The sequence below is a fragment of the Trichomycterus rosablanca genome, chromosome 19 (assembly GCF_030014385.1).
Source record: "Trichomycterus rosablanca isolate fTriRos1 chromosome 19, fTriRos1.hap1, whole genome shotgun sequence".
NCBI lineage: Eukaryota > Metazoa > Chordata > Actinopteri > Siluriformes > Trichomycteridae > Trichomycterus > Trichomycterus rosablanca.
The window spans coordinates 12,939,936-12,955,499 of NC_086006.1; the positions used below are offsets into that span (position 1 = coordinate 12,939,936).

Below are 15,564 nucleotides of genomic sequence, written 5' to 3' on the forward strand. Positions count from 1 at the left end.
TGCCAATGAACACCTGCATGATTCAGAAAAAGCTTGGGAGAATGTGATATGGTCAGATGAGACAAAAATTTAGCTCTTTGGCATCAACTCCACTCGCCGTGTTTGGAGGCAGAGAAATGCCCAGTGGGGATGGTGTTCTTGGGGTCATATCCAGCATTTCTCTGCTCCCAGCTCCCTTGAGATCATTGACAAGCTCCTCCCGTGTAATTCTGGACTGACCTCACCTTTCTCAGAATCATTCTTACCCCACGAGGTGAGATCTTGCATGGAGCTCCAGAGCGAGGGTGATTTGTGTGCCTCATGGGCACATAACCGGTCTGTGGGCGTCAGAATTCTTGCTGGTTGGTAGGGGATCAAATACTTATTTCCCTTAATTAAATACAAATTAATTCATAACCTTTATTTAATGTTTTTTTTCCTGGATTTTTGTTGATATTCTGTCTCTCTCTGTTAAAATAAACCTTCCATAAAAATTATAGACTGTTCAGATAGAAGGTGTTTGTTTATTGCAAACTTTTTAATAATCCCAGCTGTAACCCACTTAGTCCGCCCATATGATACTAATGAATTATTAGCAGCAACTCACCTGATAGCAGATCAGTTTCAAATGCTCCATGTGGACTAATCTGAAAGCGCAACTTTATCTCAAAAGGGACTATGCAGTATATACATATATAATTTCTAACTTCATTGGAATTTTATTAGAAATACATCAGGGTGCAACGCGTTAACAGTGTGCAGCTCCGCTACCAACAGTGGCGCTATAGAAAATACTGAGCATTAGATAAAGGTCCAGTGCTGAAGGGAAGTGCGATTGTTGATGTTTTTAGCGGAAGTAAACGCGCATTCACGACAGGGTAACGATGTCTAGCGCGGCAATGAAAGCACCCTCAAAAAATCCTCAAAAAACCTCTACAGGGACCAATGTTGGAAATGTTCCGAGCGGCCCCGCTCTTCCTTTGGCATCTCCTCTTATGGGCAAAAAGAAGAAGCCCTTTCTGGGTATGGCAGCGCCCCTCGGCTATGTTCCTGGTCTAGGCAGAGGGTAAGTATGCGTTAACATTGTTTCATCTGTTATGCTATTAAACTTAGTTATATGTTCATTTGACGTAGTTATTCTAATCAGCATACATGATTAGAAACTTTATTTGATGTTTACTTACCAATTCTGCTCATTCGCAATAATCCCGTTATGGTCACTAACTGCATGCCTCGTTGAGAAGCTCTCAACCGAGTTTTTAGTTTATTTCCCTACTGCCGACATACCATAAACTAACAACAATAAAGCTCACGAGCTAATTAAAAAAAAATTTATTATTTGGATTTTGTGTTAAGAGCAGAAAAGTTGACATGAAGATTTACTGTGCAATTTTGGAAACTCGTACCTTGACTTGAAGTATGTTGAAATGTCCTTGTGCTCGTGCACCTCTAAGATCAAGGCTCGGATCTTAGCATGCGCTATCGGCGCCTACTAAGATATGATGTCGTGCGACTGATTGGCTCCCAGTCCAGGGTGTATTCCTGCCTTGTGCCTAGTGGTTCTGGGAAACTGGACCCACCTTCACCCTGACCAGGATGAAGATGAAATTATTTTTTTATCAGGCCCCTTATGTGTCAATTTATTTTGTCTGATTCCAGTGCCACTGGTTTCACTACGCGATCTGATATTGGCCCCGCTCGAGATGCGAACGATCCTGTGGATGACCGGCATGCGCCTCCTGGGAAAAGAACAGTTGGTGATCAAATGAAAAAGAGCAACCAAGATGATGATGACGAGGACCTAAACGACACCAACTATGATGAGGTGACTAGCAACCGTATGCAAACCTGTTAACAGTGCTGTTTTGTGATATGCATTCATTGTACCCTACTTATTCCATGTGCTTCAGTCAACTATTTATTTATTACAGCAATCGAAGAAGGGGACTTGGACTGAATAAGATTATTACATCTTTGTAGACTTAAACTTAATTAGCTTAAACTCTAGACTGTTAAACTCTAGACTGATAGACTGTAACACAGAAACTAAGTGTACTGATAATGTGAAAGCAAAGATTTAATAATACACTCCAGGTTTTGAATTCTGGCATATGATTGACATTGACAGCTCAGTAATTCCAGCATGCAAAGAGTATAAAATGCAGGACATGTCCCCACATGTAAGCTGTATTTGTTACATTTAAATTTGTCACATTTAAATGTTTAAGATTTTCCATCTAATTTTAATATGACAAAGAAAACACAAGGTAAAATCAAACATGGCGTTAAACAACAGACAAACGAACACAGGTAAACACAAAATGAATCTTTTAAATGATGATTTAATTTATTTAAGATAGAGATATCCAAACATATATTGTCCATGTGAATAAGTAATTGCTCCCCTTAATCTGTTAACTGGTTATGCCACCCTTGGCACTAGCAACTTCACTTTACATTTGCAGTAACTTGCAATAATTTTCCAGTTTCCATCACAGAAGTGAAAATGACTTTGCCAAGAGTACTGACACAACCCCATAACATGATAGACCCTGGCTTTTGGCTTTTTGACCACAATACTCATTTCCAATACTGCTTTTGTTTTAAATCATTATAACATCATCTTTTTGAAATTACCTAATTAATAGTCCTAAATTGCCATGTCTAAACTGTTTTGGGTTCTGTTGCAGGCCTAAAATGGACGTACAGTCATGTGAAAAAGTTAGGACAACCTATTAAAACCTTTGTCTTTTTGAACATATTTAAACATATGAACATTTGAGCTTTATTTGAACAGTATTAAGAGATGAAGCTTATATAACTAAACAAATAAAACTGAAAGAAATACTTTTAACCACAAGTTGTAAAATGTAATGAACAAAAATGAAAATTCAAAGAGCTCGCTGAGGCCTTCAGAATGAAGGTTGTAGATGCATATAAGTCTGGGAAGGGATTTAAAAAGATCTTAAAACAATTAGAAATTAGCCATTCCACTGTCCGCAAAATAATTTACAAGTGGAGAACATTTAAAACAACTGCCACCATGGCAAGGTCAGGCCGTCCTAGCAAGTTCAGCCCAAGAGCAGACCGCAAGATGTGTAAAGAAGTCTCCAATAATCCTACAATGTTATCACGGGACCTACAGGTAGCTCTTGCCACAGTTGATAGCAAGGTACATGCATTTACCATCAGAAAGAGACTGCACAAGTTTGATTTTCATGGGAGGTGTGCAAGGAGAAAACCAATGCTGTCAAAAAAACATTAGGGCAAGTAGGGCTGGACGATATGGCTAAAATTTATATCACGATATAACTCCTAATTTCGGTTGATACGATATAATTCCGATATTGATATGAATAATACAAATGTCAGAAAAACTGCCAAGAACACCAAAATTGGATGGCTGTACCTGCAAACCTTTTCTGGTTTCTGGCAAGAAATACAAGCTGAATACACGACTGAATTAGTCCTTCCTTATTCCTCTTATCAGCTATTTCGTCTGCTTTTCAACTGTGGACAGTGGCGGAGCCAGACAGTTTTCATAGGGGTGGCCAGACTGAGAACATTGCTCACACAGGGGTGGCACAGAAACTGTCTGATACCTTATTTTTTGTATGTGGCAAGTTGCTGTGGATCTAGTAGTGTTTTGGTCACTCACTCATTTACCTATACAGGCAGTGAGTGCCATGTAGAATTACATCAAGCCTAATAATAATAATAATTATTATTTTTTATTTTTTTCTCATTTCCGACATTTCCAAAATATAGCCTATAACCTTAACATTATGAGGAAGAATTTCAAAGATATTCCTTTGCAATACTTGATCATTTGACTGCAAACTTGTGTGCACTGATGAGACTCATTTAAACCCCAGAACATGCTAGCGTGAATGCATGGAAAACTAATTTAAATTTTCTTTTAAGAATATGATACAGACTGACCAACACTATTAAGCCAAATCAGCATTGAAAATTGACTTTACTTTTAATAGACTTCTACAATGCTGGGGATTCTTAAAACTGAATGTTTTCTTTTAAATAGAAGTGTTATTTAAATGCTATTAAATTATTTTTTGAGAAAAAACAACCACCCAATTTAGAGGAAAACCGCCCTATCTGGCAACAGTGGAACGCGCAGAGCCCGTTGGTGCCTTTACTCGTAGCGCGCCACAACTACTAAGCAGTAGTATTAGTACTCAGTAGTATTAGTACTCAGTAGTAGTACTTCTTCTATAATTGTGTTGGTGGTTGACATTTATGTTGAGTGTATTACTGCACTGTTTTGGTGGAGAACTACTTGCTTGAGGTGCGCTGTTGAATTGCGTCCCTGTGGGAACACCTGCGAGCAGAAATGCTTCCACCAAAAAGTAACACCGGCAAAGCGGCCACCCCCTGGCTCCGCCCCTGACTGTGGATGCTCGTTCACTCACAGCTGTTGAACTCATTTTGCCACTAATCCACCGTGTTGTAGGTAGCGTGGTGTAATCAGAGCGGTAATGCTGAGCACTGGCTTCGTGCCTGTGGCGTACGTCATCACGCACTGACGTAATGTATATCGATCGAATTTGTTTAAAAATCATATCACCGTTATTGAAACATTTTCTATCGCGACATATATCGATATCAAATTATTGTCCAGCACTAAGGGCAAGACTAAAGTTTGCCAGAGAACACCTAGACAAAGACCAGGACTTCTGGAACAATGTGCTTTGGACAGATTAGCAGCAACTCACCTGAAATCCAAAGTTAAATTATTTGGGCACAGTAACAGAAGACATGTTTGGCGCAAACCAAACTCAGCATTTGAGCACAAGAACTTCATACCAACTTTGAAGTATGAAGGTGGAAATGTCATGGTTTGGGGCTGCTTTGCAGCAACATGGCCTGGCAAGCTTTCCATCATAGAATTCACTATGAGTTCTTCACTTTATCAGAGGAACCGTCTGTCCAAAAACTGAAGCTGAAGCGGAGGTGGACCTTGCAACATGACAACACCCCAAAACATTCCAGTGAATTCACCAAGGAATGGCTCAAAAGAAAGAAATGGAGAGTTCTGGAATGGCCAAGGCAAAGCCATTTTGTTGTTTTTGTAGAGACTGCATTAATGTACTTAACTATCTGGTTTATTTGTAAAGTGTATAGTAGTCCTACATTGAGTTTTGGTTCAGAACCTTCAAGGAGCGGAAACCTTTTCCTTTGGGGTGGCTACAGGTGGCAGGAGGGCTGCGGTTTCTTTGGGACAGGGCTTGATTGAAAATGATGGTGAACACTAGTGATAACTGGTCAGAGCAGGCTCTGAGGACCTGGCTGGGGCTGTCTTGTCCTGTTGCCTTCCTGATGTTCATTCTAAAACTACTAAAAGCCTTTCAAGCTCTGTGATTGTGAAGGTGATTCTTGAACAGATGATCTTTGCATTCATACTGCCATCAGCACTAATAACCAAACCCCCAACCCCCTCCCGCTACTATGTGTGCACTGTCCAGTTGTTGTTTCGTGAGCCTCATGCTGCTCACATAAAAGTGTCCATGTGGGTTTGGGCTGAAATATAAATGTCATTTACTATGACAGAACTTCTGGGGAAGGTAGAAAGGGTGACATTTGATGGTCAGAAGCTCTAGGTTGGATGAGCAGGAGCGTGTAAGAGAAACTCCATTTATTCTGTCACAAGCTGTTTACCATCAGACTCACTCCACTTTCTGTTGACTTTCCTGACTCTATTGTTCTGTCCATGTGGTATACCAAGAAGGACTCAGCTGGCTGGATGGTGTGGTCTGGTAGTGCTGAGTTCAGCCATGTATTGGTAAAGCACAGGAGTTTGCGGTCTTGAATATACTCTGGAACTTATCCTTGGGCTTAACCCTGGAACTTAACCCTGTTTTCAGGCTGTTAAAACATGTGAAAAAAAAGTCAGACATGATAGACATACTGGTATTTTTAAACTAGAAACCCTACAGGCCTAATTCCTACATCACAAACTTAAAAAATACATTGTTGTGAGAATAATTATTAATAATAAATCTGGATATAAAATGCTACATTGTCCATTAACAGTGTCTAAGTGCTGGGCTCAAGCATGGATGAAATAGAAGGGTTGGTTTTACTTGTTGATTGTTTACTGTTTAGTTATAGAAACATCCTTAACCACACTTATGGGTTATTTTTTGTGATGTAGTTTAATGGTTATGCTGGTAGCCTATTCTCCAGTGGCCCATATGAGAAGGATGACGAAGAAGCAGATGCCATATATGCAGCACTTGACAAACGAATGGATGAACGAAGAAAGGAGAGAAGGTAAGTATTTCTTATCCTTCAGAATTATGAATTATGAATTATTTTATGACTGCATCATTCAGCCTTGCAATCTGCATGTCACATTTTACCTTGGCATTTTTCGCCCACTCCAATTCTGTTAGATTGCCGGGGCATGTTCTGTGCACAGCCCTCTTCAGGTCACCCCACAGATTTTCAGTTGGATTCGGGTCTGGGCTTTGGCTGGGCCATTCTAAAACTTCGATGATCTCCTGGTGAAGCCATACTTATCTTGCTGTGAAGTTATGCTTTGGGCAATAATGGTATAATGACTTGACACAGGGGAATAAACCTGGCAGTTTATCCACAGCTATGTCTGTTAGGGGTTGAATGTTTTTGGGATGTTGTAAAACCCCACAGCCCAGACACGAATTCTGTAGATTGTTTTCAGGACCATTTTTTTCGTGTCTTTTTATTCATTTTGGAGGGACATGTTTAGGAAAGAACCTGACACTTTATCCACAGCTATGTCTGTTAGGCAACAGAGATTTGATAAGGGGTATAATTAAGGGTGAATTTGAGACTGTAATCAAAGGTCTAGTTATCTAATCAAAATTATTTCTGAAACACTGGAAATCACCCATAGTACCCAATTTAAAGAAAAAAGCTATCAAGTATTGGAAGTGTATCACAAGTTTGCTATACCCCTATGTTAATTTTTGTATTCCTTGCCACATGGAATGTGTGTATGTGTATACATATAATTGTGCTTCTGCTTTTTTATATTTTTTATTATTATTTGAAATTATGTTGGTATGCCTTATTACAATTTGTTTTAACTGTCTGACTTAAATGTGAACATAAATTTCACATTTCCATTTTCATAAAATTATTTTCCTTTGTCAGGGTGTAGCTGATTCTGTGCAGCTGCCCACTCGAGCAGGAAGAAGAACCTTTATTGTTATTATACTTGCGTACAACCAAATGTAGTGTGACACACTCCAAAATAGATTAAAGAAAAGTATTTTCATTGCTTTTGAATATTTACAAATGAAGAGCCAGTACGGCTAAAGTAGGTATTATGGGTATGCAGTCATGTGAAAAAGTTAGGACACCCCATGAGTACCTTTGTCTTTTTGAACATATTTAAACATATGGACATTTGAGCTACATTTGAACAGTACTGAGAGATTGTTTATATAACTAAACAAATAAAACTGAATAAAATATACTAAATAAAAATACTTTTGAACTCGAGTTGTAAAATGTAATGAACAAAAATGGAAATTTATTGTGAGGTTAGGACACCCTATGCTCTAATAGCTGGTATTCCCCCCTTTGGCTGAAATAATCTCAATTAGACATTTCCTATAACCATCTACCAGTCTCTGACATCGACTGGGAGAAAGTTTTTCCCACACCTCCATGCAGAATTTTTTCAGCTGTGTGAGGTTTGAGGGGTTTCTCGCATGCTTAGCCTGTTTCAAATCACCCCACAGCATCTCAATAGGATTAAGATCCGGGCTTTGACTTGGCCATTTCAGAACTCTCCATTTCTTTCCTTTGAGCTATTCCTTGGTGGATTTACTGGAATGTTTTGGTTGTTGTCATGCTGCATGGTCCACTTCCGCTTCAGCTTCAGTTTTTGGACAGATGGTCTTACATTTTCCTCAAGCACCCTCTGATACAGTGAAGAATTCATTGTGGATTCTATAATGGAGAGCTTGCCAGCCTCTGCTGCTGCAAAGCAGCTCCAAACCATGACATTTCCACCTCCATGATTCACAGTTGGTATGAGGTTCTTCTGTTACTGTGCCCAAATAATTAAACTTTGGATTAATCTGTCCAAAGCACATTGTTCCAGAAGTTCTGGTCTTTGTCTGTGTGTTGTCTGGTAACCTTTAGTCTTTCCCTGATGTTTTTTTTTTTTTACAGCAACGGTTTCCTCCTTGCACACCTCCCATGAAAATCAAAGTGTGTCAAGTCTCTTTCTGATGGTAGATGCATGTACCTTGCTATCAACTGTGGCAAGAGCTACCTGTAGGTCCCGTGATAACATTGTAGGATTATTGGAGACTTCTTTACACATCTTGCGGTCTGCTCTTGGGCTGAACTTGCTAGGACGGCCTGACCTTGCCATGGTGGCAGTTGTTTTAAATGTTCTCCACTTGTAAATTATTTTCCAGACAGTAGAAGGCTAATTTCTAATCTTTCTAATCTTTTTTTAATCCCTTTCCAGACTCATATGCATCTACAACCTTCTTTCTGAAGGCCTCAGAGAGCTCTTTAGATCTCACCATTGTGATACCACTCACTTCAACAATCAAGAGCAAACCAAACTAATGTCTGAGGTTTAAATAAAACTCCAATGTCCTCTAACGATTGTCTAATCATTGCAGCTGATGTGGTGCACTGGATTTTAATTTTAGACATTTTAAGTAGTAATAAATGTGGGGGTGTCCTAACTTTTTCCTCACAAGAAATTTAATTTTTGTTCATTACATTTTACAACTTGTGTTTAAATAATTTTTAAAAATTTTTTTGTTTAGTTATATAAACTCCATCTCTCAGTACTGTTTAAACAAAGCTCAAATGTCCAGATGTTTAAATATGTTCAAAAAGACAAAGGTTTTCATGGGGTGTCCTAACTTTTTCCACATGACTGTATGTGTGTAAAATGACTGTGCATGGGTAGAACCCATACACTCTAAGAAAAGAAAATAGATTGAATGTGTGTGTAAAGAGACTGTGTGCATATACAGGGGTTGGACAAAATAACTGAAACACCTGGTTTTAGACCACAATAATGTATTAGTATGGTGTAGGGCCTCCTTTTGCGGCCAATACAGCGTCAATTCGTCTTGGAAATGACATATACAAGTCCTGCACAGTGGTCAGAGGGATTTTAAGCCATTCTTCTTGCAGGATAGTGGCCAGGTCACTACGTGATGCTGGTGGAGGAAAACGTTTCCTGACTCGCTTCTCCAAAACACCCCAAAGTGGCTCAATAATATTTAGATCTGGTGACTGTGCAGGCCATGGGAGATGTTCAACTTCACTTTCATGTTCATCAAACCAATCTTTCACCAGTCTTGCTGTGTGTATTGGTGCATTGTCATCCTGATACACGGCACCGCCATTGGATGCACATGGTCCTCCAGAATGGTTCGGTAGTCCTTGGCAGTGACGCGCCCATCTAGCACAAGTATTGGGCCAAGGGAATGCCATGATATGGCAGCCCAAACCATCACTGATCCACCCCCATGCTTCACTCTGGGCATGCAACAGTCTGGGTGGTACGCTTCTTTGGGGCTTCTCCACACCGTAACTCTCCCGGATGTGGGGAAAACAGTAAAGGTGGACTCATCAGAGAACAATACATGTTTCACATTGTCCACAGCCCAAGATTTGCGCTCCTTGCACCATTGAAACCGACGTTTGGCATTGGCACGAGTGACCAAAGGTTTGGCTATAGCAGCCCGGCCGTGTATATTGACCCTGTGGAGCTCCCGACGGACAGTTCTGGTGGAAACAGGAGAGTTGAGGTGCACATTTAATTCTGCCGTGATTTGGGCAGCCGTGGTTTTATGTTTTTTGGATACAATCCGGGTTAGCACCCGAACATCCCTTTCAGACAGCTTCCTCTTGCGTCCACAGTTAATCCTGTTGGATGTGGTTTGTCCTTCTTGGTGGTATGCTGACATTACCCTGGATACCGTGGCTCTTGATACATCACAAAGACTTGCTGTCTTGGTCACAGATGCGCCAGCAAGACGTGCACCAACAATTTGTCCTCTTTTGAACTCTGGTATGTCACCCATAATGTTGTGTGCATTGCAATATTTTGAGCAAAACTGTGCTCTTACCATGCTAATTGAACCTTCACACTCTGCTCTTACTGGTGCAATGTGCAATTAATGAAGATTGGCCACCAGACTGGTCCAATTTAGCCATGAAACCTCCCACACTAAAATGACAGGTGTTTCAGTTATTTTGTCCAACCCCTGTATGTAAAGTGCAAAAAAGAGAATGACGTACCAGGTAACAGTCTATGAAAGATGCCAGTCTAATTTGCAATATAGTTTATGCATGAGTAAATTGGCTCTGTGGAGATGTGCAAAATACGCAGTCTGTGCAAGATGACAGTCTGCCAGTCTAAAATATTTCTGCTGTCGTGCTTCACTTTTTTTGATTATTTTTTTTTCTCCTTTTTTGCTCCTTACATAAACCTTTTTTTACATCTTGAACTTTGATTTATCAATAAGTGGGATTGTTCCATTTCATTAACTGTAAAATTTTATGTCTTGGCTTAGATATTGCGTACTTGTTCTTTGTGAGCATCATCATGTAGCCTTTTTTCTCCCTGGGGACTAGGTTCCCAGTTTCCTCAAGCTATTAGTAACAGGCGAATGAATAGGGTGTCTTGTTTGCTTTAAGGTGCGACTTGTGTCTAGAGATTCTGATACTTAAATGAGGCTGTGGGTGCCAGGACCCAACACAGTATTTTGGCTCCGACTTTACGTAGACAGGAGGTTGAAGAGGCCTGTTCCAATCAACCATTCAGAACATGCCCAAAAAGTTCTTAGGCTGGAGTTTTCTTATTTGGTCACCAAAGTTTAATTTACCAGACTTTAAACATAACTGAGGTTTTAGAGGTTGCTTTTTAATTCTTTTGTTATTGTCTAGAGAGTTGAGAGAGAAGGAGGAGATCGAGAAGTATCGTATGGAGCGGCCCAAAATTCAACAGCAGTTTTCAGATCTAAAGGTGCTTAAATTTGTGTGGGTTTGTGTGTGTGTGTGTGTGTGTGTGTGTGTGTGTGGATTTATTTTGGTTATTTTAATTATTTATAATATTATAATGTTCGTTGTCTAAGGATGATAAAGGTGCATTCAGTGTCTGAAAAAGTACAGTTGCATTCTTTAAAGTTCATAGACTTTCTCTTTTTTTGTTTGTGTAGCGAAAACTAGCTGAGGTAACAGAAGAGGAGTGGTTGAGCATTCCAGATGTTGGTGATGCCAGGAATAAGAGGCAAAGGAACCCACGTTATGAAAAACTAACACCTGTGCCTGACAGCTTTTTTGCCAAACACCTCCAGACTGGGGATAACCACACCACTGTTGACCCACTTCAGGGGGTAAACCTTTTCATACTATTATTTTATTTTGTATTAGACTATTGGGTAAGTCAGCTGCATGATTTTTATCCCATGTGGCTAGTGAAAAGGCTGAACACACAGAAATCTTACTAAAATTGCCTACTTTGACATTGTTACACTTAAGTATACAATATACAAATCCAGTTTCCAAAAACTTAGGGAAAATTAGGGAAAATGTATATAAAACAGCAATAATTAACAAATTCCCTAACCCATTTTCCTTGATATGACACAACACTTAAAAGTTTTTTTTCTTATTTGCATTTTATAATGTATCACATGTTATTAATGAAGGGCAGTTCTTGACTGTATGTGGGCCAGATTAGCACCTATACTCTCTTACTACATGCAGTAAGCGTTACCCATGGTATTAACACTAGTACTTTTTTTTTTTACACGTGACATTAACACTAGCACACTTATCATAACAAATGCTTGCTTTTGAACGTTGTTTTCTGAAATGGAAAAGGATGCATCTACATTGTTAACGAGGCAATGTTAATTATTTTCAAAAACTAGAAATTTGTCTTTACTTTTCTGTCTCCTTTTAGAAGTTAGACTTCCCACAAATGCTTGAGTCCAAAGGATTTTGCTGCATTTTATTCTATTTCTCTGTGAAATTTGGTAACAGCCAAATAATTATTTGGACTCTTTCAGGATTTAAGTATATCGCATAAGTCTAGGCATTATGGAGGTCTTGCTGTAAGATCATACCTGTAGCTAGTGTTAGCCTCCTTGAAGTCAAATTTCCAAGTATTAAAATATTATGGAAATATTACACAAAGGTTTACTAAATTTTCTATCTAAGTTTAATGATTCAATTACTGTTGCTTTTTCAATTTGGTCTAAAATTTTGGTCTAAAACTTCCCTCTCTTGCACAGAGTTAGTTAATCATTTTAATACTTACAATTCTGATACCCTGGATATTTTTGCTTCTCAGTTAACTAGAGATGTCCTAGCTACCCATGCTTCTCCATGGTATACCACTGAGCTCAGACTCGTAAAACCTGTTGCTAGGAGACTTGAGTGACTGTACAAAAAATCTGGCCTCACAGTTCACCGTTTAGCATACATGGGTGACAGGTCTCATTGGACAGTGCAAAAAAGCTCTTAAAAACTGTACTTTGTAAACATCATTACAACATTACAATGTGATCCTTTAAAAAAGGAAAATACTGAAAAGTCCTGCCAGGAACCAACAATCTTATGGATTGCCTTAGCATGGTTTAAATCATACCTCACTGAAAGGCAGCCTGAATCTCTATGGTGCTACAAGACCAGTCAGGTGCTCAACAGGAGCAAGAGACTGCCAGAGTTGCCGCATACTTGTCTTTTTTTGTGTATTGGGGAAGGGTGCCTTTAGTCTTGTCCATATATATTTTTTTTTAATTACTGCATGTATGCTGACAGGGCAACTTATTTTTTTTTAATGTTTTTGGACATGCTATTTAAATATTGTAATGATACAAAGTTAGATAGAAGTTGTTCATATAATGTCAAAATATTGGCTTTTTAATACTTATCAATTAGAGATGCCAATATTGACCTCAACATATAATTCAGTTTATGGTTTATTGGTATGATGATGAGCTTTAGATGCCTAGGAACAGATCAATAGTACATAGTTATTTTATTTGAATAATTTGATCTTAAAGTAAAATACAATGGATTTAAATTTGTCATGAAGATCCAGTGTAATTCATCACAATGTAATGAGGATTATACTTACATTGCAAATAAGTCTGCCAAAGGTAACATATTCAATACTTATTCAAAGTATTGCTATAATTATTCTGGTTTTGCATTTTTAATAAATTAATTGTGATTGATCTGCTTTTAAAGAGCAGTGAGTGTTGTAGTTATAAGTGTATGGTTATGGTACAGTTTAAATTGTAAATTAAATTAGTTAATATGTCTAATTTTAAATGCAGATTACTTCAGTATTTACTGTTGGAAAACTATTCAGACATTTTTTTGCAATTTCTTTCTTTGTAAATTTATCTTTTTTTTCTTTACAGCAATTTGGTGGTTTGAACACACCATTTCCTGGAGGCTTAAACACACCTTATCCAGGTGGCATGACCCCAGGAGCAGGAGAACTTGACATGAGGAAAATTGGCCAAGCCAGAAACACTTTGATGGACATGCGGCTAAGTCAGGTACACTAAGGCTGTGGGTAGGCAGAGTAGCACATTTAAGGTGGTTAACTGCTCTTCGTCAAAACAAGATACAATGCTAAACCATATTAAGAATACACTTGGGTGATGGGCTTTTATTACTTGTTGGCTACAATGAATATGTACCTTCAAAAATACCTCATGGAGTATAGGTCAGATTCTAAAAAATGGGGGAAATGAAAAATTGTGTACATTGATTGTTAGTGCCAAGCTTCAGGAGCATGGCTTGTTAGATAATAGGGCATTATTTTGTGCAAAAATAAGGCACATACCTACAATACATTTAAATGTAATTGTAATGCAGCTGGACACATTTGACTCTGAGCTGAATCTTTGACCCTTAATCACCCAGTCCACCAAGAGTTTAATTAAAGTTTTATTCACTTATTTTAAGTCTTCAGAAAATTATACTCTTTCATAATTTGCTTCATATTTCCACAATTCAGCTTACTGCACTTGAATGGGCTGGAGATTATATAACATTTCCCTCTCCATTGTGCTGATGTGCTAAATAGTCAAAACAACAAATTTTTCTTTGTTTTCCCCTTTTTTATTATAAATTAAAGCAATTATTAACTTTAACACCAAGTCAGCACTTCCCTAATTTCTAACAAGAAAAAGATTGCAGTGGGGGACAGCTTATCAATTTTCTTGGTAGGTACAGTTAACTTGCAGCCTTTTTTAGTTTTTACATAATTATTTGTACAGGCATGTTTTAAAGTTCATGGTTTTCTGCATATAATTGAAATATTTTTAAATGAAATAATTAATAAAACAAAATTCATTGAACATTAAATGGGATTAAGAATAAACATGTATAGTACTTGAATGATGATGCATGTGATAATATATGCAGGTTTCAGACTCTGTAAGTGGACAGACAGTAGTGGACCCTAAAGGCTACTTAACAGACCTCAACTCAATGATCCCTACGCACGGAGGTGACATCAGGTAACTTGCCTGCTATTTAAGGGATTATGTTTTTAAAGCACATTTTTGAAGCTTTGACCTGCAATTGCCCCTGTGGGGACCCGGGGTAGAATAGGTCCTCAGCCCCCTCTGGCTGTTCGTCAGAGGTGAGCGAATGAGGCGCCTTGTTTGCCGTGAGGTGCGACCCGTGTCTGTAGAGAAAGGGATCCTGGTGTTTGAGGGGAGTGGTGGCTGCGGCTACCATTTTCCCAACACAGCACTTTGGCCCCGACTTCACATAGACGGGAGGTTGGAGTGGCCCGCTCCAATCAATTGGCTGGTCAGGACATGCCCTAGGTCGTATCTCTTCTGAGATCCCTAGAAGGCGCTGGCTCAGGGTCAATCGAGTAACAATAACATCTGTTGCTTGAGTATACCATTCCTATAGCCCTGGTGCACATCCGCTGGATGAAAAACCCCAAACGAAAAATGATAGATACTGACCTGGAACGAGACCTGATGGCTAACTTCTCTTTACCAAATGAAAACTGGCATAAATTTATTCTACTAGAATCCCAACCAGAAGAGATACAGCTTACCAAACTCTCACCTTTTGCCATTCAGAAAGGCATTGCGGGGATCGCTGGGACTGTAAAAGATGCAAAGAAGCTGAGATCTGGACAAATCCTAGTAGAGTGTGTAAAAAAGATACAAACTGATAACCTGTTAAGCACGAAAGAGCTAGCAGGCATCCGCATAAAAGCCTTTCTGCACCCAACCTTAAACACCAGCAAAGGAGTGATCCGTACTAGGGATCTCATAGACATGGAAGAAACGGAAATAGCACTGGAACTAGCACCTCAAGACGTCACAAACATTAAACGAATACAAATAAGAAAAGAAGATCAATTGGTAAAAACAAATACATATATTCTAACCTTCAATAAAACCCAACCACCAGCGAAGATTTTGATTGGATACCAAAAAGTGAATGTTGACTTATATATCCCTAATCCAATAAGATGCTTCAAATGCCAGAAATTTGGTCATGGATCAGCCACATGCAAAAACAAAGCAATTTGCTTAAACTGTG

General features: G+C 38.9%; 1 protein-coding gene across 2 annotated transcripts in view; it reads left to right on the top strand.

Annotated features, from left to right (window-relative positions):
• Positions 1-843: 843 nt before the first annotated feature.
• prpf6 (PRP6 pre-mRNA processing factor 6 homolog (S. cerevisiae)) overlaps positions 844-15,564 on the top strand; it is a 56,817-nt gene continuing 42,096 nt past the window's right edge. For both annotated transcript variants that reach the window (XM_063015724.1, XM_063015725.1), the window contains exons 1-7: positions 844-1,045; positions 1,639-1,804; positions 6,152-6,270; positions 10,915-10,993; positions 11,187-11,363; positions 13,404-13,544; positions 14,419-14,513. In XM_063015724.1, coding sequence (XP_062871794.1) covers positions 864-1,045; positions 1,639-1,804; positions 6,152-6,270; positions 10,915-10,993; positions 11,187-11,363; positions 13,404-13,544; positions 14,419-14,513 — 959 coding nt within the window. In that variant the 5' untranslated portion in view covers positions 844-863. The remainder of the gene's footprint in view (positions 1,046-1,638; positions 1,805-6,151; positions 6,271-10,914; positions 10,994-11,186; positions 11,364-13,403; positions 13,545-14,418; positions 14,514-15,564) is intronic.